At 39.5% G+C, this 22,766-nt stretch overlaps 1 protein-coding gene across 2 annotated transcripts in view; it reads left to right on the forward strand.

Annotated features, from left to right (window-relative positions):
- Positions 1-22,766, forward strand: part of ZCCHC7 (zinc finger CCHC-type containing 7) — a 160,034-nt gene that overhangs the window by 91,968 nt on the left and 45,300 nt on the right. The window contains exons 3-5 of one of the 2 annotated variants that reach the window (XM_032778748.2): positions 16,341-16,384; positions 17,917-18,039; positions 20,255-20,425. In XM_032778748.2, the coding sequence (XP_032634639.1) occupies positions 16,341-16,384; positions 17,917-18,039; positions 20,255-20,425 (338 nt within the window). The remainder of the gene's footprint in view (positions 1-16,340; positions 16,385-17,916; positions 18,040-20,254; positions 20,426-22,766) is intronic. The other variant, XM_032778747.2, reaches the window with a different exon arrangement.

The raw sequence follows: 22,766 nt of genomic DNA on the forward strand, positions 1-22,766 counted from the left end.
TTGGTGGCTACTAGGAATATCTCTTCCCATTTCAATCTGACCAGGAGACTGTGCTGGGTACTGACAGGTACTGACCTCACCATGGTGATTCATGCTGTTGTGACCTCCAGGCTTTGATTAGTGCTCAGCTTTGTACCTTAGAATGAATATGAAAACCCAGCAGGGTTGAGAGAGGGCAAGATTCTATTGGCTGAGCATATTGCAGCTAGAGCTTATCAACCCAATGCTGTGGTCATTATGCGGGCTCCACAATGAATACGAGATCCAATTCAAAGTCTTGGGTCTAATCCTTAAGGTTCTCTCTGAGTTAGTTTTGGGCTGCTTGAGGCATGACCTCTCTCATCATGCACTGCTACAGACTAGGGGCCAAATGGCTAGGCAGCAGTTCTGCAGAAAAGGGACCTAGGGCTTACAGTGGATGAGAAGCTGAATATGAGTCAACAGTGTGACCTTGTTGCCAAGAAGGCTAACGGCATTTTGGGCTGTATAAGTAGGAGCATTGCCAGCAGATTGAGGGACGTGATCGTTCCCCTCTATTCGGCATCGGTGAGGCCTCCTCTGGAGTACTGTGTCCAGTTTTGAGCCCCACACTACAAGAAGGATGTGAAAAAATTGGAAAGAGTCCAGTGGAGGGCAACAAAAATGATTAGGGAGATGGTGCACATGACTTAGGAGGAGAGGCTGAGGGAACTGGAATTATTATAGTCTGCAGAAGAGAAGAATGAGGGGGGATTTGAATAGCTGCTTTTAACTACCTGAAAGGGGGTTCCAAAGAGGATGGATCTCAGATCTGTTCCTCTGGTACCAGATGACAAGAACAAGGAATAATGGTCTCAAGTTGCAGTGGTGGAGGTTTAGGTTGGATATTAGGAAAAACTTTTTCTCTAGGAGGGTGGTGAAGCACTGGAATGGGTTCCCTAGGGAGGTGGTGGAATCTCCTTCCTTAGAGGCTTGACAAAGCCCTGGCTGGGATGATTTAGTTGTGGATTGGTCTGCTTTGAGCAGGGGTTTGACTAGATGACCTCCTGAGGTCCCTTCCAATCTTGATATTCTGTGATCAAGACCTTCCATGTCAGCTATTCACCTCAGAAACAATGGAGCCATCTCTAACAAGAATAAGTCTTATGAGAGCTGCCGACAGACCTCTTTAATGACACACTCACAGCTACAGAATTGTGTTCCTCAGGAAATTAGAATGATCTCAAATCTTGCCTCCCTCGGGAGAAAGTGCAAGGACTATCTGTCTTATTTCTTCCACAGGAGTCATAAACAAAGAAACAAAAATGCTACACATTATGCAGGGAGAACACCTATCCACAACAAAGTGTCTTCCTATAAAATGTGTTGTTGTGGCCTTGCTGGTCCCATGTCCCACCTTGTGTCTTCCTGTAAAACTCTTAGGCACTGCAATAATGAATGTTGGAAGTATGTTTAGCAGTGACTAATTTTAGAAAGTATGTTTAGCAGTGACTAATTTTCCAATTAGTACTTTTTCATTGAAAAAATTCACTACAGTATTTAATCAGTTTTTTTCACTTAAAAGTGATATAAAATCATGTGCAGAAATAAGTGAAAAATATGACCTTTTGGCGGGGAAGCAAAATAAGTGACTTTTCTCTCTCTCCCCCCCTCCTCCAAACTAGTAATCAATTCTAATAAAATCTAATCTTTTTTATATCCTGGGACTATGTAATCCATGGAGTCTGGGGTATCAGCATTTGTTGTGGAATTCTCAACCATAACTCACATATTGCCACAGAATTGTACTTCAGAATCTGTCTTGCCTTTATTTAATAATTTATTTCTAAAGATGCTGACTGTCGTGCTAATCTTAAACCATAAAGACTATAAACTAATGCAGTGGTGTGTTCCTGCATCTGCAGACTGAAACAATAGCTCTGAAAGATGTGAAGTGCCCCATTTGTATCAATGGGATTTTGTCTCTGTAACCTAAAGATGACCATTTCATTGCCAACATTAACTATTTAACTGATGATTATTTTAATATAAACTTCTAGCTAATGTCCTTGTCCTACCATCAGACTGTCTCCCACACCATCTCAGTTGCCAAAAATTCAGCTGCCTCTTGCACAGTAGCGAAAACCTCCAGCTTTCCCTATGACAACTTCTGTGGTGGTTACATGTGTCAATACAGAAAATAGGGCATGTCATCAAACGCTTAACGTGTAGTGATAACATGACACTGGATTTCCAAGTAAGTAGTTTAGGATCTGCTGTTCTGATCATCTTATTCATTTTCATAATTAATTCAAACCTCATTTTCATTTAAGCCTATGTTGATGCAGATTTTCCAGTCTGCCATGGTAAAGTATAGGAGAGACCAGAGACCTTGCCCCAGAGTACATAGGTTTTGTTTATAGTCAACCAAATAAAATATCTGTTCCTGGTCTCTAAAGCAAGCATTCCTGAACATTTAGTACAAGTCCAAGGAGAATCTACACTGCGGTCCAAGGCCTCAGGTACATAAGAATTGAAATTAAAAGGACTGTCTTCCTCTGCTAAAATAATTTCTCTCTAAGCCAACTTCTCTCACACACATTCCAGAGAAGAGATCTTAATGTTAGACCACTTTGTCATTGTCATCGTCATTCCACTTAAAAAAAAACCAAAAACCCTCAATATTTACTTTCCAAATATATTTTACTTGTCAGTCTTATCTGTTCATGCATCCTTCAAATATAATATTTCATATTTATTTCTCCTCCAAGAATTATTGGCATCTTAAAATATACTTAGGACAACTTAATTAAATGTCTTCCTGTTCAAAGAAACTAGTAATTCTCTTTCCACAATCATACAAGACATGGCCAAAAGGTGAATGTTTGATGTGAGGGCTAGTTCTGTTTTTGTCTTGCTTGGCTAAATCAAAAATCAAAGTATAGACAATTGGATTTCTAAATTACGTATTATACATTTATTCTCCAGTGGGAATAAAATGTTCAGGTTTGTCTCCTTTTCTCTGTTTAACTTTGACTGCTGTGAACAATAGAAAGAATAGCCCTGCAGCTGAGCTACTTATTTTTTTTAATCTATTCATTTTGTACTTTTCAGACAGATTTTTCCCCGGGGTGAAACAAAGGTTAACTGAAATTTCCTCTGTTGTGTACCTGAACGAATCAGCAGTTTGAGAAGGAAATCCCATTGATGGGCAAAGAGAGTGACAGGCTCTATTTAAAGAATTCCCCCGACTGTGTGGTAGACCAACCATGCCATGAATTTAACTGTTCCTGTGGTCCCCATACTTGTACCCACCAAAAAAAGAGAAAAACCTACTTTGTTCTGCAAATGTTGGACTAAGCTTTGAAAACCATGAGCCACTAAGTTTTGTGAATTAAATTAGCAGCAGTGGCCAAGACTTAGGGGAGAAGGTATCTATCACAGAATACACAAAACAGGTGGAAAATTACACATTTATGTAATATACAAACCCACACACAGTGTGTGTGTGTGTGTATATATATATTTTAATGTGTACATGTGTATCAATATACAATTTTGCGTGATACATACTCTTCAAGATTGTGAAATATTATATATTCACTGTTTTACTGCTTTTTGTGCGACATTTTTATTCACATTACAGTTCTTAGAGCATCTTACACAGAAGAAACAGAAAAGAAAGAGGCAGTAAAATGAGGGGGAAATCTATGTTTTATAGGCAAAAAATTGCAGAACAATCACACTGCACAGAGCAAAAATATCAAGCAGTCCTGAACTTTTAAAAACTGTTAAAAAAAAAAAAATTATGTACCAGTACTTGGTAAATTTATGTATTTAAAAGGCTGCTTTAAATATGAAAAGCGAGCATCTCCACTTAGATTAAACACTCTTAGTTCATATTTACTTCAAAACGTGTGAACCTTCTTGAAAATCCCAGTTTTAGCCCTGTGGTGGGCCCCAAGAGAATATGTTGCCTAGGGATTATAAATACCATGTCATACCCCCAACTGTCAGACTTTTCTTCTCTTGTGATGACAGTTAAAGTTTACTCCCATAGGTAATAGGTTGGTAAAGTTTGCTTAAAGTTGTTTTAACAGGTTTTGAAATTATTATATTCAGGTTTTTGGTGGTTTTTTTTTTTAACTTTCTCTATACCAATTTTTTTATACTTGAAGCAAAATCATGTGTTTCGATACATTTCAGTGTGGCTTGGCTTTCTGTGAATGTTCACTGGTAGATTTGGGCCAGTAAGTGGATTTAAAGAGTACCATAGTGCATCAAGATAATGGCTGCTAAAGATAAATTGTCATTATTATCATGAGAGTGACCAAAACAACACAGAGGCTGATGAGAAATATCAGAGAGGAGAGAGGTGATGTGTTTTGCTATTGTGGGAAGAGGGAGGTTCTGTCCTTTCCATAAGGAAATTTTTCCTGTTGGACTTCTATCAACTACAGTATGAACTGATTTTTCAGTGGGAATCTATAGATCTCTTTCAAAGTTCTCTGCTTTTTCGGATAATATGTTCCAACAGCAGGTGTCTATTTCAGTAAGTCATCTCTTTATCATCAAAACAAATGTTGAAAAATCTCTTGAAGTGTCTAAGGAAGTCTCAGAGAACAGCCTTTACTGCAGCTGATTCCAGTTCTTCTCCAGAAATAGTTCTACTTCAAAATGACTGAATGGTATATCCAGAGCTTCATCTGCTGTTGTTTCTCTGCATCATTTAGCCTTGATCTACTCCCTAGGATTGTGTGAGTTCAGAGGCCGGTAGCCTCCATACAAGTTTTGTACACATCAGTCACTACTGGAGTTGGGGAAATCAGAATGTTAGGATCTAGGTCTGCGGTCAGTCTTTTGAAAATATGTCATAAATGCTGCCAACTGTTGTTTAGACCTGGAGGTGCCTGTCTTCATCCAGTTGCATTTTAGAATGTTGTGTACCCCCTGAGTTCGATTCGATTTAGGTGTTCTTTGAATGGAAACCTTAAGTGGAATGAGCAACAGGGTTATTGTCACAGACCATATGTTGATGCCTGTAGAGCAGCCATTGTCAATACAGATTTCAGCCTGTAATAAATGGGTATTAAGAATACAGCCTATTCAAAGAAAAATATTATCTTATTGGAATAACATTTCTTGTACTTCTGCAGAATCAGAAGTTTTTGGAAACGGTGGCTTTTTGCCTTAAAGAGTGGCAGGAATAGAGAGAGAGAGAGAGAGAGAAGAAGAAGAAGAAGCAGCAGAATTGAGTCAGTTTCTACACTCTGAGTTGCCTGAGTTTGCTGTGCACAGTTTTTAAACTGAAAATAAAATTTGCATGGGCTTTCCCAGTATAAATAACTAAAAGTAAATACTTTGGCCATTTTTGTTCCATTATTTTTCAGAGTAGGACCCCTAGAGATTGTAAGTTTGCGGGAGCAGGGACTCTTTCTCACTGTGTGTGTGCAGTGCTTAGCACTGTGGAGCCCAGTTTTCTCTTGGCCTCTCAGCACTGCTATAATAAATATGATTGATTAATTAACCTCATTTTAAACCTGGTCTTTCCACATGGCCTTTGCACGATAACTGTGCATTGAAAAAGTTCATTTAAAAGACTCGAGTCAGGAGGTTGAGGGTATAAAAAGCATCATGAAGCTTTGTTCTTTCATCTATGCCTCATCTATGTTCTGTGTGCTTCTGATCTCTATGTGCGCACAGTATTATGTGTGGATTGTATTGTCTGTGTTGTATTTAGGTCATTTGGGGAAATTCATATTTTTTCCCCTGCACATTGCCAAGCACAATGTTGGAGTTCTATTGAGGGTGGTGGTGGTAATGTCTCTGCACCCTGTGACCAGTAAATTGGTTAGTGGTTTTAATAAACAGAATGTGCACTCAACATCAAAATTCAAACATTTATTTTCTTGTAAGAAAAAGACAAACTTTGTATATCTGTTACCACCAGTCAGAACAAGAAGCGAATTTTCCATGATAGCTTGGAAAACTCTACCACATTAAACATAGAGAACTTGCCAAATTTCTGTTCCATTTCTAAAATGAGAGCTATAAAAAAAAATCAGAAAACTCCATCACAGAAAATTATGTTGATATATTTGAGTTTCAATGAGGTAAAACAAAAATATTTACTGATTTAGAAACCTTAGAAGTTTCAGATGCATTTAAAACCTGCTGGCATTAAATTAGTCTTTTATGGAGAAGGGATTTATCTTTACCTATTTAAAGTTGTTATTAATTATTTGTAATGAAGTAACACTCAGAGGCCAGGATCCCATTGTGCCAGGCATATGAATCACAGATGGCCCCTGCCCCAGAGAGCTTACAGTCTCATATAATTGTGATTATACACCTCTACCCCAATATAACACAACCAGATATAACACGAATTCGGATATAACGCGGTAAAGCAGTGCTCTAGGGTGCAGGGCTGTGCACTCCAGCGGATCAAAGCAAGTTTGATATAATGCAGTTTCACCTATAACGCGGTAAGATTTTTTGGCTCCCAAGGACAGCATTATATTGGGGTAGAGGTGTATTATAATTAAATACAATTATGGAATTAAGATTTTAATGTGATTTGGAAACCAGGGATGCTTGCATCCATCTTCCCACCATAAGAAAAATCTCTCGCCTATTTTAGCGGGTATGTTTGTTTCATTGTGAAGCTGAATGTACAAGTGCCATCAAACATTAAGCTCACTGCATACTGTTACCAAAGAAACGTAGTATGCATAATGTCTTTTGGAGACAATGGAGGTGCGATTAGTCTTAGACTGGGGTTAAACACTCCAGAGAACAGGATAAAATTCTCCAGATTCCCTGCTGAGAGAGCTGAAGTGCAATGTTCTTAGTGGTGTAAAAGGTCTCATTTCTCCCAGAGATTGAAAGTCAGGCCAAGCTGTTTGCTTGACTGCAAAGGTGACATCTTCAGATCCCTAGATCACTGGTTGTAGCAGAATAACCCAAGTTTTAGGATCATAGATAAGGAATCAGTTAAGTTGTAGCTCAGCCTAAATTTATTTTCTCTCAAGGGAATCCACTGCCCTGCCAAGCTTGGAAATGTTGGATTTTTCCACCTTTGCCAAATCTCAGAGGCAAGCAAGAAGGTCCACTGCCTCCCCCTCCTCCTGGAGTAGCACCCTCTGTAAGTGCATTTGGTGAACTGTAATGATATTGCTTCTCAATATTATTCTTCCACGCTCAGGGCAGAGGTTTTCTCAACAGCTCTTTCACAGTTTGTTTTGCTATCTCCTTCCTTGCTCTGGAAGAAGAGACTTGAACTTATGGTCGTCTGGCTCTTAGCCCAGAGCGTGTTCCCCCTAGACTATAGAGCATTTTCTGGGAGAGTCTCTCTCTCTGCCAAGAGTCTGCATGGGGCTGACATTGTTTGTGTTGCTTGCAGCAGCACACTAGTCCATAAAACCCAAAAGAAAGTCCAACAATTTCTGAACTATTGGGCTGTGGAGTTGATTTACTATACTCGGGTATTAGAATCATAGAATATCAGGGTTGGAAGGGACCTCAGGAGGTTGTCTAGTCCAACCCCCTTCTCAAAGCAGGACCAATCCCCAGATAGATTTTTGCCCCAGATCCCTAAATGGCCCCCTCAAGGATTGAACTCATAATCCTGGGTTTAGCAGGCCAATGCTCCAACCACTGAGCTATTTCTCTCCCTAAAAAGGAGCAGTCCAGTGATATAAATTAATATTGTCCACAGTTCTCGTTCTCTCTCTCTCTGGAAAAAGAAATAAGAGAGTTTTTTATTACACTTTTTAAACCAATTGGGGAGTGAGATGGAGGGGGACGACTAGATCCCAGATACCCTTGGCCAAACAACCCTAAACTCTGTCCGTGGCTCAGATTAGGCATGTAAATTGTAATGCAGTGTGAAAATTTGGCTTTAAACAGAAATATGGTTGCAACCTTACCTGTAGTGCTTCTACAGGCCATCCCATAATACTGTGTTATTCCAGGGTAACCAATGTGTAATTGTCTATAGAAGATGTTCCTTTCACAGAACTCTTATTTCCATCCAAGCACTATACATTTAACATCATCCCCATTCTCATTTACTCTGGCCCCTTTCTCTCTCACCACAACCCAAACTGACAGGATGTTGGTATCAGCTGGGTACACACAAAGCCATTCTCTTCCCCACCCTCCGATCCAAATACAAAAAGTTCATAAGGCTAAACAGAAGAATAAATAGGCATGTATTTTCTCATCAAATTATGTGAATGAATGAATCATAAAAAAATAAAAAGTATCTTAATGTGGGTAACACAAATGAAAAAGGTGGGAAAAAATCGAAGTATGAGAAAATCCATTAAAAATAAAATAATTTAACTGTGGCAGGTCTGTGTTGTGGGGGTTTACCTTGATACCATGTGAAAAATAGCAGCTTCCTTTGAATAACACATTCATTTGTGGCTATGAGATTCTGGTGCAGTCACTTACTGGAGATAGAGAAAGCCCCAGGGGAGATTATCAGAATAATTTTTTAAAATGTTAATATCGTTTCACAGACGCACTGTGAGCAGTTTAAAAAAATAGAAAGAAAAGTGGTGTTTTTGCATAAATAAAATAATTACCAAAGAAACCATAGACAATGTAAAGAATTTAATTACCAAAATGTTTGTGGATGCCTACATCAAATGGATAAAAAGATATTTAGTAAAGAGCTGCATTATGTTTTTACAGTCCTTTATAGCTGTGCCCCCCAGAAAGTGTGAAGTGAAAAGGGGACATGGGTACCCCTAGAACAGGAATTAAAATATAGCTGAGTGGTTTTATTGAGTACTAAAAACATGGGGTTAAATCTTTGCACATTGTTCCACATACAGAGAATTATCTTGGAATAGTTTTTATCCTCTTCTGAACCTAACATTTTCTATCTTTCCCTTTAAAAGAAAATTCCACTCTTTTTCTCCAAGCTTCAGAAAGAACTATACCAGAGATCGGCAACCTTTCAGAAGCGGTGTGCCGAGTCTTCATTTATTCACTCTAATTTAAGGTTTCATATGCCAGTAATACATTTTAATGTTTTTAGAAGGTTTCTTTCTATAAGTCTATAATATATAACTAAACTATTTTTGTATGTAAAGTAAATAAGTTTTTTAAAATTTTTAAGAAGCTTCATTTAAAATTAAATTAAAATGCAGATCTCCCAGGACCGGTGGCCAGGACCTGGGCAGTCTGAGTGCCACTGAAAATCAGCTTGCATGCCACCTTTGGCACATGTGCCATAGGTTGCCTATCCCTGAACTATACCTTTTTTTAAAAATAGGGTGTGGTTTTTTTGTTTTTTTTTAGTTTAGCTGTCTACTTAAAAAAGGATAGTCTTACTTTATGGCTGCTTACTTGATTGGAGCATTTTCCCTACTAACAAGCAGGAAATGAGAAATTAGTATTGAAACAGTCTCATTCAGCACTAAATTCAGTTGAGACCATTAGTTTTTAACACCGATTTAAGGTAAGTCTCATTCTCCTAAAGACTTCCAGGTAAATGTAACTTTTGTTTTAAATTAGCAGGTATTTCTTTGTTATAGCCATACCTTGTCCAAGAATTTCAGGTGAACATGGGTCACCTTCACACATCCTCCGCTTGTGTGTGTCTGCGCCATCCATATGCCTTACTGCTTCAATCATCCTTTCTTTTACCCTGCAGCATGACCTCAGCTCTAGTCCCTGGCAGGACCTCACACCAGCCACCTAATTTTCCTCACCCCTCCCATGTCAAACCCACAGGCTCCACTGCCCCACTACCATATGGACCGATGGATGGTCAAATTATGAGCTGTTAACTACTAGTCTGTCACTTCATATCTGCTCCCACCTCCTGCCAAGCAGCTCTTAATCATCTCATCTCAACCTCCCATTCTCCTGCCAAAGCATTCAGCCACCTCTTCTTCCATTGATCCTGCCAGCAATGACTCTTAGGTCATGTCTACACTACAAAATTATGTCAACCTAACTTATGTCATCATACAACCTCCAGTTATAAAATCACTTGTGTGTGTGTGCACACTTGGCTGCTTGTGTCGGTTGTGCATGTCCTCATCAGGAGCACTTGTATCTATTGTGTTGTCAATGTGGGGCCACTCCTGAGAGCAGGAACAGTCAACATAAGCAATGCAGTGTCTACACTTATGCGGCATCAACCTAATTATGTTGACTGTGACTCTATGCCACTTGGTTTCCAACTGAGAAACTTCCAACTTGTTTATCAAGCCGTTTTTCTCCCAACACTGTTGTATGGGTCCAAAACTTGGACAACCTGTAGACACCACTTGAAAGTCCTTGAGAGGCACCATCAACGCTGCCTTCGTAAGATTCTGAAAATCAAATGGGAAGACAGGCGCACCAGTATCAGTGTTCTGGGAGATCTCCAGTATCAAGGCAATGATCATCCATCAGCAATTCTGCTGGACTGGTCACATTGTCCAGATGCCAGACCATTGCCTCCCAAAACATATCCTGTTCTCTGTGCTGAAAGAAGGGTACTGTAACATGGGTGGACAGTGGAAGCGTTATAAGGACCTGCTGAAGGGCAACCTAAAAAAATGTAATATTGACATTGATACTTGGGAGACACTTGTCTGGGATCGCTTAAAATGGAGTGAAGTCCTACGTGATGGTCCCCTACATTTTGAACTTGCTTGCCGACAAGCCGAAGAGGACAAGAGGCGCAGGAGAAAAGAGGGACTGGTTTCCAGTCATGTTCAACAGCCTCCTGCTGAGCCTGCAAACATCTGCCCTCATTGTAATAGAACTTGCAGTTCAAGGATTGGCCTTATTAGCCACCTGAGGACCCATAACTCCCGTGGAAGATGATCATACTCAGTAATGAGTGATCACCCATCATGCCACTGGGGAAGTGGTGGCATTAAGTCAGTGTAGAGAGGCACTTACCCGGGCGAGAGCCCAATTTAAATGAAGACACTTCCACAGCTGTGTCGACGCAAGGCAGCTTACATCAGCGTAACCCTGTAGTTTAGACCAGGCATGATACCTCTTACAATTCAGCACAGGTACAATAAGGTTGCTAGCCTTGGGAGGCTGCTGGTCTGGGGCAGGAAATGGGAGTAGAGAAATACTCAGTATACTGCTTTGAGAATGTAGCAAGGATTGGTAGTTCGGTTGAGCTTCGGAGCAGGTGGTAGGCAATGTTTAGTGCTGAGGTCATGCATCAGAGTGAGAGAGAGAACGGTAAATCAAGTGGTTTGTGTTTGAAGAAGCAGGGACAGAAAAGGGAGATCAGAGAAGCTCAGAGCACAGCTAATCTGTGTTTATCCAAAACTCATGGACACTGTCTGGCAGTAAATAAATAAGTACAATTAAGTAAAAGTACATTTACTTGGCTTTGTTTTAATTATGTTGTCAAGGTTCCTTCCCTACTCTGAACTTTAGGGTGCAAATGTGGGGACCTGCATGGACACTTCTAAGCTTAATTACTAGCTTAGATCTGGTAACTCTGCCACCATCCAGAAATTTCAGTGTCTGGAGCACTTCCTGTCCCCCCAAACTCTTCCCTCCCTGGGTGGCCTTGAGGGACTCACCCAATTCCTTGGTGAACACAGATCCAATCCCTTGAGATCTTAAACACAGCCGAATTAACTCCCTCTCCTTTCCCCCAACTTTCCTGTTTGAGTCCAGATCCATCCCTTGGATCTTTAAACAAGAAAAACTCATCAGGTTCTTAAAAGAAAGCTTTTAATTAAAGAGAAAGTAAAATCATCTCTGTAAATCAGGATGGAAATACTTTACAGGGTAATCAAATTCATATAGGCCTAGAGGAACCCCCTCTAGCCTTAGGTTCAAATATGCAAGCAGCCGGTAAATCCTCTCAGCAAAAAAGAGACATTACAAGTTGAGAAACAAAAATAAAACTAATCCGCTTTGCCTGGCCATACTTACAATTTTGAAACATGAGAGACTCGATTTTCAGGAAAAGATTTGGAGAGCCTGGATTGACGTCTAGTCCCTCTTAGTCTCAAGAGCGAACAACAAAGACTTCCCTCCACCAAGATTTGAAAGTATCTTGCCCCCTGTTGGTCCTCTGGTCAGGTATCAGCCAGGTTTACTGAGCTTCTTAACCCTTTACAGGTAAAAGAGACATTAACCCTTAACTATCTGTTTATGACATATGTATTGAAACTTATCTGAAGTTGATGTTCAGAGATTTTTCCCACAATTTCACTGTAGAACGTGTTTCTTTTGGTCCTATTTTCTTGTATTTCTTTCTGAGTAACTGAAAAAAGACAGCCTGTATGTAATAAATTTAGACATATCTACAGCCACCAAAATAGTTTTGAAACTTCAAAATGTATTTCTTCAGCAAGGAATTTAAAAGTTAGATATTTGGGGGGGTATACATGACAACCTATGCAATATTTGGTGATATCCCAGCCAGTCAGGCCATATTCACTGCCTCAGAATATCATAAAATCTTCTTTCAGGGTACCAAAAACATCACAGCGACATCAGTTTAAATTGAATTAAAACTGAATTTAAATCCATGTACAAAAAAATATAAGATTTTTCTAAATGGGTACAAAAGCAGGACTGTTCATGTTTCAATATGTAGCCTTTCTAGGTAATAAAACCAAGGCCCTCTGTTCTCTGTAGTAAGTTGGACCTCAAATCTGCAGTTTTTCAGGGTATCATACTGGAAAAATTGCAGCAACTTAATTTAATAATGGGCAATTTAATTGGAACAGCACCATCAATACCCTAGCTTCTGTGTTAATTACTTTCAACTGTTCACACAGTTTCACTTTTCTCTGTGGCATGGATTTTTGTATTAAGGTAGTACTGCGTCTTAGAAATTGTCGTAGGGGAAGCAGAGGTTTTGGCAGCTAGGTAGGGAAACTTGAGGTGGTTAGAGGTTGCTCAGATAATCAGCTATGAAATACTTGACAATGTTGGTCCAGAACCAGAAGAACAGTTTCACTTGTTCTGAACTTTTCCTGTGAATTGTCCCAGTAACTTCAGTGAGACTGTGCATTGTGACTGTTTGCAGCACTGGGGCTTTAAAAGTAATGACTGTTACTCTTTGGGTTTCATTATCAGTGACCTGTTAAGATGAAGAAGAAAGTTCTTGTCCCTTGGAACTATTGTTTTGAGCTGTCTACAAACAAACGATACCAATTCACACTTGTGTATTGGTTTTATGTTTATCTACATCGTGTGGGGGCTCATAATTTTTTACATGAAAGCTTGGATTCTGGAGCACAGTTCAGCTGCAAGGTTTGGATTTCAGGTCAAATTCTCCAGCTATGAAAAACATGGGGTCACCGAGGACTTCACTCCACATGGTGTCCCTATGTTTAGTCAGTGAGACTGCTCATATGCCTAATATTAAGGATGTGTTTTGAGTACTTGCCTGGATTGAGGCCATGGTATTCAGCACCTTGCAAGATTGAGCCATAATAAGAAATGTTTGCTCCCAATTTGTGAAACATAGTATTTGTAAAACCTCTGGTCCTGGGAAATGTGGAGCATTCATTCGTGTATGGCATTGCCTTTTCTGTGGTTGGGTTTTAATTGTTTAAAACTTTGTCTATATATTGAGGGATTCTGTTTCACTGATCAGAATGTTGTAGTATGTGTTCTGAAACCTTAAGGGTATGCTAAGCATATTAAATAATATTTCTAGATTTTTATTTTGAGAATTTCTTCTAACATGCTTTATTCAATTCAGAATTCTTTCTTGGAAAAAAATGGTTCTGTTCTCTGTAATTCATTTGTACAGTCTTTATTAGATGTGATCTGAGATTTTATGACCGAAATGTCTCCTATTTTGTTCATGAGTGAATTTCTGTGACAGATTCCTAAAAATAGAAAATATTCTCAACAGTGTACCTGTCATGTAAACTGGAAAGCTGACTTTTTTTAATAAGTGCATACAGTAGGGCCAAATTATCCTTTGGATGCAAACAAGCAGCTTCCATTGAAGAAAAAGGATGGGAGTCACACACCAATATCTGGAGACAATTTTTGGTCCAGAAAACTTGACCTTATTGTCTAAAATAATGTGGGGTGCATTAGAATAGGTGCTCAGATACCGTGGTGATGGGGTCAATATAAGAGCTAGATAAATAATTATGAAATATATTTATTTGCACTCAAATGCCATCCGTTACCTACCTTTTTGACATTTAAAAAATAAATGGAGGGGGCTCGCCACCTTTAATTATCAGTGGACTCTATATTTAGAGTTTTTGCTGTTAGTAAATGCAAGTTATTTATTCATGCATCTCATAGGCAGGGCTGGTAGCATCACTTATTATCGAGGTTGTCCTACACTTCCCATTATAAGATCCTATTTTCAGTTTATTATAACATTGCTAAATGTCAACCATTTGGGCTGAGATTTTCCATGGCAAGTGTCTACTTCAGGCTTGTTTGTTTGTTTGTTTGTTTAAATACTCAGCCAGAACGGTTCTGCAGTTTCAAAGTATGAGGCTAAGGAAAAATACATTGTTTTACCAATGTTAAAAAAATGATTTGAAAAGCTTTGGAGCAGGGACTTCAGTTTTGGCAGGGATTTCTCCTTTTGCTATCTCCATGAACATCTTCCTCTATTTGCAGTTTGCACACACTCAGTAAAAACTTATTAGATTTTAGCAGCTTCATTCTCCAAAGATTCTGTCTGCTCTGGGCATGCTCCAGTGCAGGACTGAGCTGGACTTCCCCTGGAATTAGAGGTCTGGGCTGCTGCAGACCAGTCTGGGTTTGGACACCGGAACTGAGTGCACAGACTGTTTCATCTGTGCACTAAATGAGGATGAGGAGTCTCAGGAAACCTGCACAACACTTTCAAAAGATGAGCTTAAATTCATAACCAAAAATCATGGATTGAACAGACACACTGGATTTATGGTTTATCACAACAATCTGTAACCCACTAACTTCCTCCTTTTATCCCATGACTGCAGAGGTGTTAACAGGTCACTCTACCTTGAAAGGTCCCTTACAATATGTGCTAACTACTTATGCTGGGTCATTACATATATTGAATCTATTTCCCCATGTTAAGTATCCTCACGTCTTCTTGTCAACTGTCTAAAATGGGTCATCTTGATTATCACTACAAAAGTTTTTCTCCTGTTGATAATAGCTCATCTTAATTAATTAGCCTCTTACAGTTGCTATGGCTGCTCCCACCTTTTCATGTTCTCTGTATGTATATATATTTCTTACTATATGTTCCATTCTGTGCATCTGATGAAGTGGGCTGTAGCCCACGAAAGCTTATGCTCAAATAAATTCGTTAGTCTCTAAGGTGCCACAAGTACTCCTGTTCTTTTTACTTATGCTAAACAATCGGCATTCCACCTTACATTTAGCTGTGATGCAGGGAGTACCTTTCCCAGAACTGAAGAAGAGCTCTGTGTTGCTTGAAAGCTTGTGGCTTGGTCTATACTACACAGTTTGGTCGACATAAGCTGCTTTATATTGGCCTAATAATGTCAATGTACGAAATACAGCCTTGTCCTGCCGATGTAAGTGCCCTACTGCAGTGACATAACTCCACCTCCACGAGAGGCCTGGTGCTTATGTTGGTGTAGTTAGAGCGGGGCAGGCTCTGTGTAGACACTGAATTATTTATATCAGCTGTTGGCTGTCTTATCAATTTCAGGGCTCCATGCTGAAGCTGTGAAATTGGCAAGAAGGCCCGGCAGCTAGAACCTGGCTGCCCTCAGCTCCCTGCTCAGAGAGGCAAGAAGCCTGAGCAGGTATCCCTCTCCTGCCCCTGGCGGGGAATGGGGAGGCAAGAAGCCCAGGCAGCTGGCCAACACTGCTGGCTGAGAGGGAATGCGCAGCACTGGCAGGAGGAGGATAGTGTGGACATCAGCCACCGCAGTAATGGCTGCATGTTGACCTAACATGTCAACTTAAGTCTCTAGTGTAGACGTGGCCTGTGTTGCTCACCAATGGAAGCTGGTCCAATGAAAGATATTATCTCACCCACCTTGTGTCTCTGAGATCCTAGAGGTGCGTGAGGGTGACCACGGATTTTCTAAGGGTTCCGTGTGCCTTGACAGACAGCAGTTAAATGTAATGTGTGTAACCAGTAGTGCAGTACTTCAGTGTCAGTGCCACTTACCACATAGTGACTTTTCCTATCTGATGCCTTGTTTAACAAAACACACACAACAAAGAGAACATTTTAATTATAAGGTAGGTCAAACTTGGAGCCAAACAGATTGATAGTGTCCCTTTGCTGAAACTGAAACTAGATTTGCCAATGATGTGCTTTTAAAAACAGGTCTGGTCTTGTCTCCTTTCAGTGACTACGTAGAAATCACCTGTGGTTGAATTTACAAAATAACTTTCAGTGCATTAATATATTTCACAATATATCTGTTTTGCAGGAGAAGGTGGAGTGGACTGGTCCATCAGTGATAAAGACCTAGAGGTAATATAGCCTAATAAATTATTCCAAATATTGTAGGTTGTTTTCAAAAGAGGGGGCATAACCTTATGAATGAAACCCCTTATTATAGACCCACTGATCCCTCAGGAACAACATACTTGGAAAACATTCTTATAAATCGTGTATTTCTGTGTTTCTCTCTCTCTCTCCATTGTATGTTGGTAACACTAGTTTACATGAAAAGAGGATATTTGCTTTTTAAGAGTTCATCTGAAGTAATAGTTCTTTCTTAACATCATAATCACTTTCCACAGCTTCCAACTATGATGTCAGAAACAGGGCATTAAGATATCAGATGTAGAATAGGCAGAAAAAAGAGATGAATTCTTAAAAAATAAAAAAAATCTTTTATTCACACAGGTAACCGTATATAAACAGAAGATAAAAAAATAGAGTAAAGGTGTGAGCAGAATTATTAATTTTTCTTAACGATATCCATGAGACATCAGCAGCTCTCTGAAGCAGAACCAGACTCTTCAGCCTCTAGCTGCACTTAACTTATGATGCATTTATCATTTGGTGAGACTTCTTGTCTTGCCCTACTCACATACCCCTCCTTCTGGAGGGTCTGGAAGAAAGTTAATCCTAATAACCACAGACTATCTAAGAGGAGCACAGTACACAGACCTCTTGAGGGTCCCTCTCTCTCTGTCTCACAACCAGCTCCAGTAAGGTCCAATAATGCTTCCATATGAGGGTTACCAAACCTCCACCATTGTCCTGGAGTCTCCAGGGATTAAAAATTAATCTTTAATTAAAAACTGTGTCATGTGATAACTTCTATAGGAATAAGTCCAACCAAAATTGGCAACCCTATTCCATATGCAGGGGCCCTCAGTGCTTCAGCTTGGCTTGTGACAGCTGCATCTGTCCTAGTTCTATGCCCAACATCCTGTCTGTTTAAAAAACAAACAAACAAAAAACCTGATGTTTACTGATACTAAATAAATCTTCAGGAGCAAGAGAGAGAATTATCAACTTCCTCTGCTTCTGTGGAGATAACATGTGAGGTCACAGTTGTGTATTTTGCAAGTTCACTCTAATGTGTCATGGTGCAAAATGCAGGTTTAATAGATCTCCCTACAGCATTATATTTCTTCTAAGGAATGTGTCTACCCTCGTTGTATGGTGACTTGTATTATTTGTAATTAAGGTTAGCTACATGTGCAATCTGGGGGGAACTACAGTTCATCTTGGAATGAGAAAGCCAGTTGAGCCTCTCTGAGATTTTCGAAAGAAGACAGACCTTTTAATTGTTCTTTTGTTGTAGTCTGAAAAAAAGACAAAAATGTCTGCCAGTGATTTAGCAGCCAGTCATTTAGACGCATGTAGGGCAAAGTTTAAGAGAACAGAACTATCCACTTCACTGCTAAATGGTTGACATATGTATGAGTACAGTATTAGATTTCAAACTGAACGTACCAGCGCTGACAGCTACAAAAATACAATTCAGCTCAGCGCTAAACCACAAAAGCCCAAATAATAGATACATCTTTTTTTTCTTGTCTCCCTAGGCACAGATTGGTAATTATGCACCCCTGAGACGCACCAGCAGATACTATGCAACAGACAAAAACGTTACGTGTAGAAATTGTGATAAACGGGGTCATTTGTCTAAAAACTGTCCTACTCCAAAGGTAGATGCAATATTTTAATTTATTTTAGAGGCAGCCTGTTGTTCTGTGGTTACTAGTTAACACGCTTTTGGGTTGGCCTAGATCTGGCCCACCACGCTGTGGAGTCTATAAACATCCCTGTATGGTCCAGATTGGGAGATAATTGATTAGGACTGGGTGATTGACGAGTTAACAAGGGGATCCAGCTCATCAGCTGGGGACTGTTGCATGGGAGTAGGATGGCAGATAAGCGGGGCTGGAAGGAGAGGCAAAGAAGCTTAGGATCTGAGAGAGGTGATACCTCTCTCTCCCACCTCAACTCAGTGCCTAGGGGCTACAGTGACACACGGGAAAAGCTTTGTGGTGGGGCAACGTAAAGACACTCTTAAATAAAGTGCAGTGTGGTGAATTTACAAATGCAAGTGTGAGGACTGCTTGCAAAGAGACATCCAGGGTAAGGGAGCCCGCTCTGAGCCACCCTATTTCAAGAGTTTGTCATTTGGCTTAAATGTTTGTTACAGGTTGAAATTTGACAATAAGGTCTCTTGGACAAGACTAATTTAATTTACAAAGTTAAAAAAAGCTTTAGTTGGTGTTAAGATTTTTTTTGTTTGGTTGGGTTTTTTTTGGTATGAAGTTAAAATCTCTCACAATTACAAATGAATACAGAGAAAATAAAGGTAAGTATAATGTAAAGACATATTGTTGAGATCCTAAAAGAATATTTTACATTTTTTAACTGTTTTATATTGTAAAGACTCTCAGAGAAAAAGAACTAAAGTAAAGAGAAACATTTTTTAGGAAGGAACAGCATCTAGACTTAGTACTTATTGCCCTGGCAAAGAATTGTTTTAAAGATTATTTACCTCCCTTTGCCATCATAGAAAATATGAAATTAAATGTGACTTCAAACAGCTCATATTTCAACAAACCAAACACGGAAAGTTTTTACCTAAAATACTCATCTTCAGTTTTTTTGAAAAATATCTACTATGTAAAATATTATGTGGAAATGGCTGCAGTCTCTATTGGTGCGACTTAACCGCTCCCAACAGAAAAGACTGTAAAAGCTCTGAGAATTTTGCAAAGCCTACACCTTCTGAGACTGCTTCCTATTCCAAGTCTATGGATGTGTCTATGTAAAACCAGTTTCTCAGTGACTATCAGTCATTCCCACCCAGTGGCCATTTGAGCCTCAAATAACAGACTCAGTCATTGGGGAAATTGGCTTAAAATGGACACAGCTTGAGAATAGGTTTTCAATAGTTTGATTTTATAACTCCATAAATGGACTAGTACGCATGCGCGGGAATCTCAAAAGTATGAACATTCACTTCTATGGCATAGATCAGTGGTTCCCAAACTTGTTGCACCGCTTGTTCATGGAAAGCTCCTAGTGGGCCGGGGTGGTTTGTTTACCTGCCGCGTCTGCAGGTTTGGCTGATTGTGGCTCCCAGTGGCTGTGGTTTGCTGCTCCAGGCCAATGGGAGCTGCTGGAAGCGGTGGCCAGTACGTCCCTCAGCCCGCACTGCTTCCAGCACCTCCCATTGGCCTGTAGCAGTGAACCATGGCCACTGGGAGCCGTGATCGGCCAAACCTGTGGACGTGGCAGGTATGCTTTCCCTGCACAAGCGGCGGAACAAGTTTGGAAACCACTGGCATAGATATAGAGGCGAATGGTTAGAGTCCATTGTGTTATATATCACAGCATGCCACTAAGAGAGACAGCTTTTTCATTTTTTAAAACAATATTTTAAAAAAGGAAATATAAACCAACTTGATTTTACACATCTTACATGCATTTTACACATCTTTCATACAAGTTGTATCCAAAATTTGAGCACACACTGTTCAGGTATGGAAAGTTTGTCTCAAATCAAAATGTTCCTTTCCTCTTAGCATGATTTTTGTTGATTCGTTGAAAGTAGTACAAGTGTATGCAGTAATTCATGAAACTTGAGAAGAAACTAGGACCAGGAAGTACTGTGTATGGAATTACAATGTTAGCTTGTATTTCTCTTCTTTAAGAAGTAAGAAAATCTTGTTTAAGAAGTAAGAAATCTTGAAGAAACACTATAATCTTACTATCCCAGATGAGAATACATAATTATGAATGTGATGATTTGTGGGGGTTTGCGCTCATTTTGGTTTGTGTTTCACCAGTTATTATTTTTTAAATACCTTAAACAGTTGAAATGTTTTCACCCAAGATCCTTTTTTCTGTATTTCTCCATAGAAAATTCCCCCTTGTTTCCTGTGTGCAGAGAGAGATCACCTACAAAATACCTGCCCAGCACGGTTTTGTTTAAACTGCTGTTTGCCTGGACACTGTTCTAGGGAGTGCCTTGAGAGAGCTTATTGGCGTAAACATTGTAACCGCTGTGATATGAAAGGCCATTATGCTGATGTGAGTAGAATGTTTAGCAGTCGTTAGCCCATGTCCACCGTTGTCAATAAATGTTATCCGGGGTAAAACTTGATGTTCTAACCATCTGTTTTTAACTTTCTGTTATACAGTGGGCTCGTATTTATACATAGATAAAAATATATATGAGTATCTGTCTATATAGTTTCATAGTTTTCGTGAGGAATGAGGCCAGAATTTAGCAAAATGTGGCATTGTCAGCCCTGCTGTTTGCTGTGATGCAGCTCCATGTTCCAGTTTAGTTTGCGCATCAATTACTTGCTCACATAAATGTTTTTTTTCCTAAAATATATCTGTGGAGCAAGTGTGGTGAGAAGTGTCCATGGAAGCATCATTTAGCCCCGTGGAAGGTGTGTAAAGATATTGTATGTGATTCTTTCACACTTTGGATATAAAGATTTGAAAATTGAACAAGGTGGAGCACAGATGGTTTTGTTGAGTTTTTATTTCATTTTTAGAAACCACTGACCATTATATTACAGACCTGTGTAATAAAGCTAAGTCATGTGAATTTGAACACTTAACAAGTGAACTGTTTGGAGACCAATTTATTAGTGGCATAAAGGGTCAAAGCAGACAGTTGTAAGAAAAGGACTTGATCTTTCAAAGAGTAGAGAATATTTGCAAGTTTATTGAAAATTGTCCTTCTGAAGTGAAAGTGTTAGCAAACCGGGGGAGGGGTCATTTAATTAGACCTATAACCCAAGACGCACAGACAGTATACAAGTCTAAACAAATGGCAGAGACTAGACTTGTTTGCAAATAAACGTCAAGATAACCGCACCATGATGCAAAAGTATTCAGCATAAGGAGTGCAGTGCAATGAAAGCAACCATTTTGAAAGGGGGTGTATCTCTCAGCCCTAATCACAAAGACATACAAAAACGGAATGTACTTAAGAACATACCACTAGAAGACTAAGTTCTGGTGGTAATATAGAAACAGCGTTATGGATTGGGTTCCTAAATATATATTCTACAACAAAACAGTTTGTCTCAATGGAAAAAGTGAATAAAAAGTTAATTTGAGTTAAAAATTAACTCAGTGCAACATAATCACATCATGCACATACAAAAATATTAGTGACTGTAACCCACACACCTCCTGGGTATGGTGTTCTGTCCCATCTAGTGACACCGGTCACACCACTTAGAAAGAGAGATAAAATGAGTTTGCCCTACAGCTTTAGCTAATAGCCATTTGGCTAGGGGAAAATACATTGTTTTGCCCATGTTAAAAAAATTCTGGTGATCTGTTCTTTGAGACACTCTAGCATCACCATACTTTCTCAACAACTCTCAAGAAATATTTTAGGGACTCCGTGTAACACAGGCACAACAATAAGTGCAGGGTGTATGCACTGGCTGCCAAATAATCCCAACTAAAATTTACTCCTTTGGTCTTTTATTCTATAATCGTTGTAGACACAAGCAGCTTGAGCTGGAATGTTGCTACTGATCTCAACAGTGCTTTCTCTGATGGAATTGTAACATTTGGGTTGCACAGGGTATAAATGTCTGTACGCATGGTTTCACTCAACCTTGCCATGCAAAATCTCACAGTAACAAAATGATGAAATAGATTTTAAAGTCTTCATTGGTGGTTGGGGAACAATTTACAAAGAGTTCAAAATGTGAGGGTTTTTCCTGGCAGATATTTTATTTATCTAAACAACAGTCTAATTTGATTCAAGCTCCTTACTCTTTACAATTTAAGAGGACCTTACAGAGAGCGAAAATAACTGGATAGGGGAAATGAGCTGATACAGTCACTATCCTGAAACACTATCCTGTAATTTAGCATAAAGTTTTATGGTTGCCTCGTTAATGTGGTACACCACAATATATCTTCGATAGAGAGAACTGTGATTAAATAAGGCTGTTGTGAAGCAAACCAGCAGCATGTAGAAAGGCATAAATCATGCTAATCTCTGGTGGGTAGTAGACGAGCTTCAGGTAAGAACTCCAGGTTATAGCTGCTTGGGACGTGAGGCTGTCTTTGATTTCAGGAGGAGTCATGCATGCACATCTGAAGACAGGATTTGGGTCCAGGTTTGAAGGTACTTATTTTTCTCAGCACACCAATTTTTTATCATTATTTACGTTCAAAGTTCAGTACGCTTCTCCTCCCTCCTTTTCTTTTATGGATAGTTTAGACATTTGTTTAAAATAAATAGTGACTTTTCTACCCTTGTCAAGTATCAGAGGGGTAGCCGTGTTAGTCTGGATCTGTGAAAGCAGCAGAGAATCCTGTGGCACCTTATAGACTAACAGAGGTTTTGGAGCGTGAGCTTTCGTGGGTGAATACCCACTTCGTCAGACGC

Source organism: Chelonoidis abingdonii, chromosome 6, assembly GCF_003597395.2.
Source record: "Chelonoidis abingdonii isolate Lonesome George chromosome 6, CheloAbing_2.0, whole genome shotgun sequence".
NCBI classification, from domain to species: domain Eukaryota; kingdom Metazoa; phylum Chordata; order Testudines; family Testudinidae; genus Chelonoidis; species Chelonoidis abingdonii.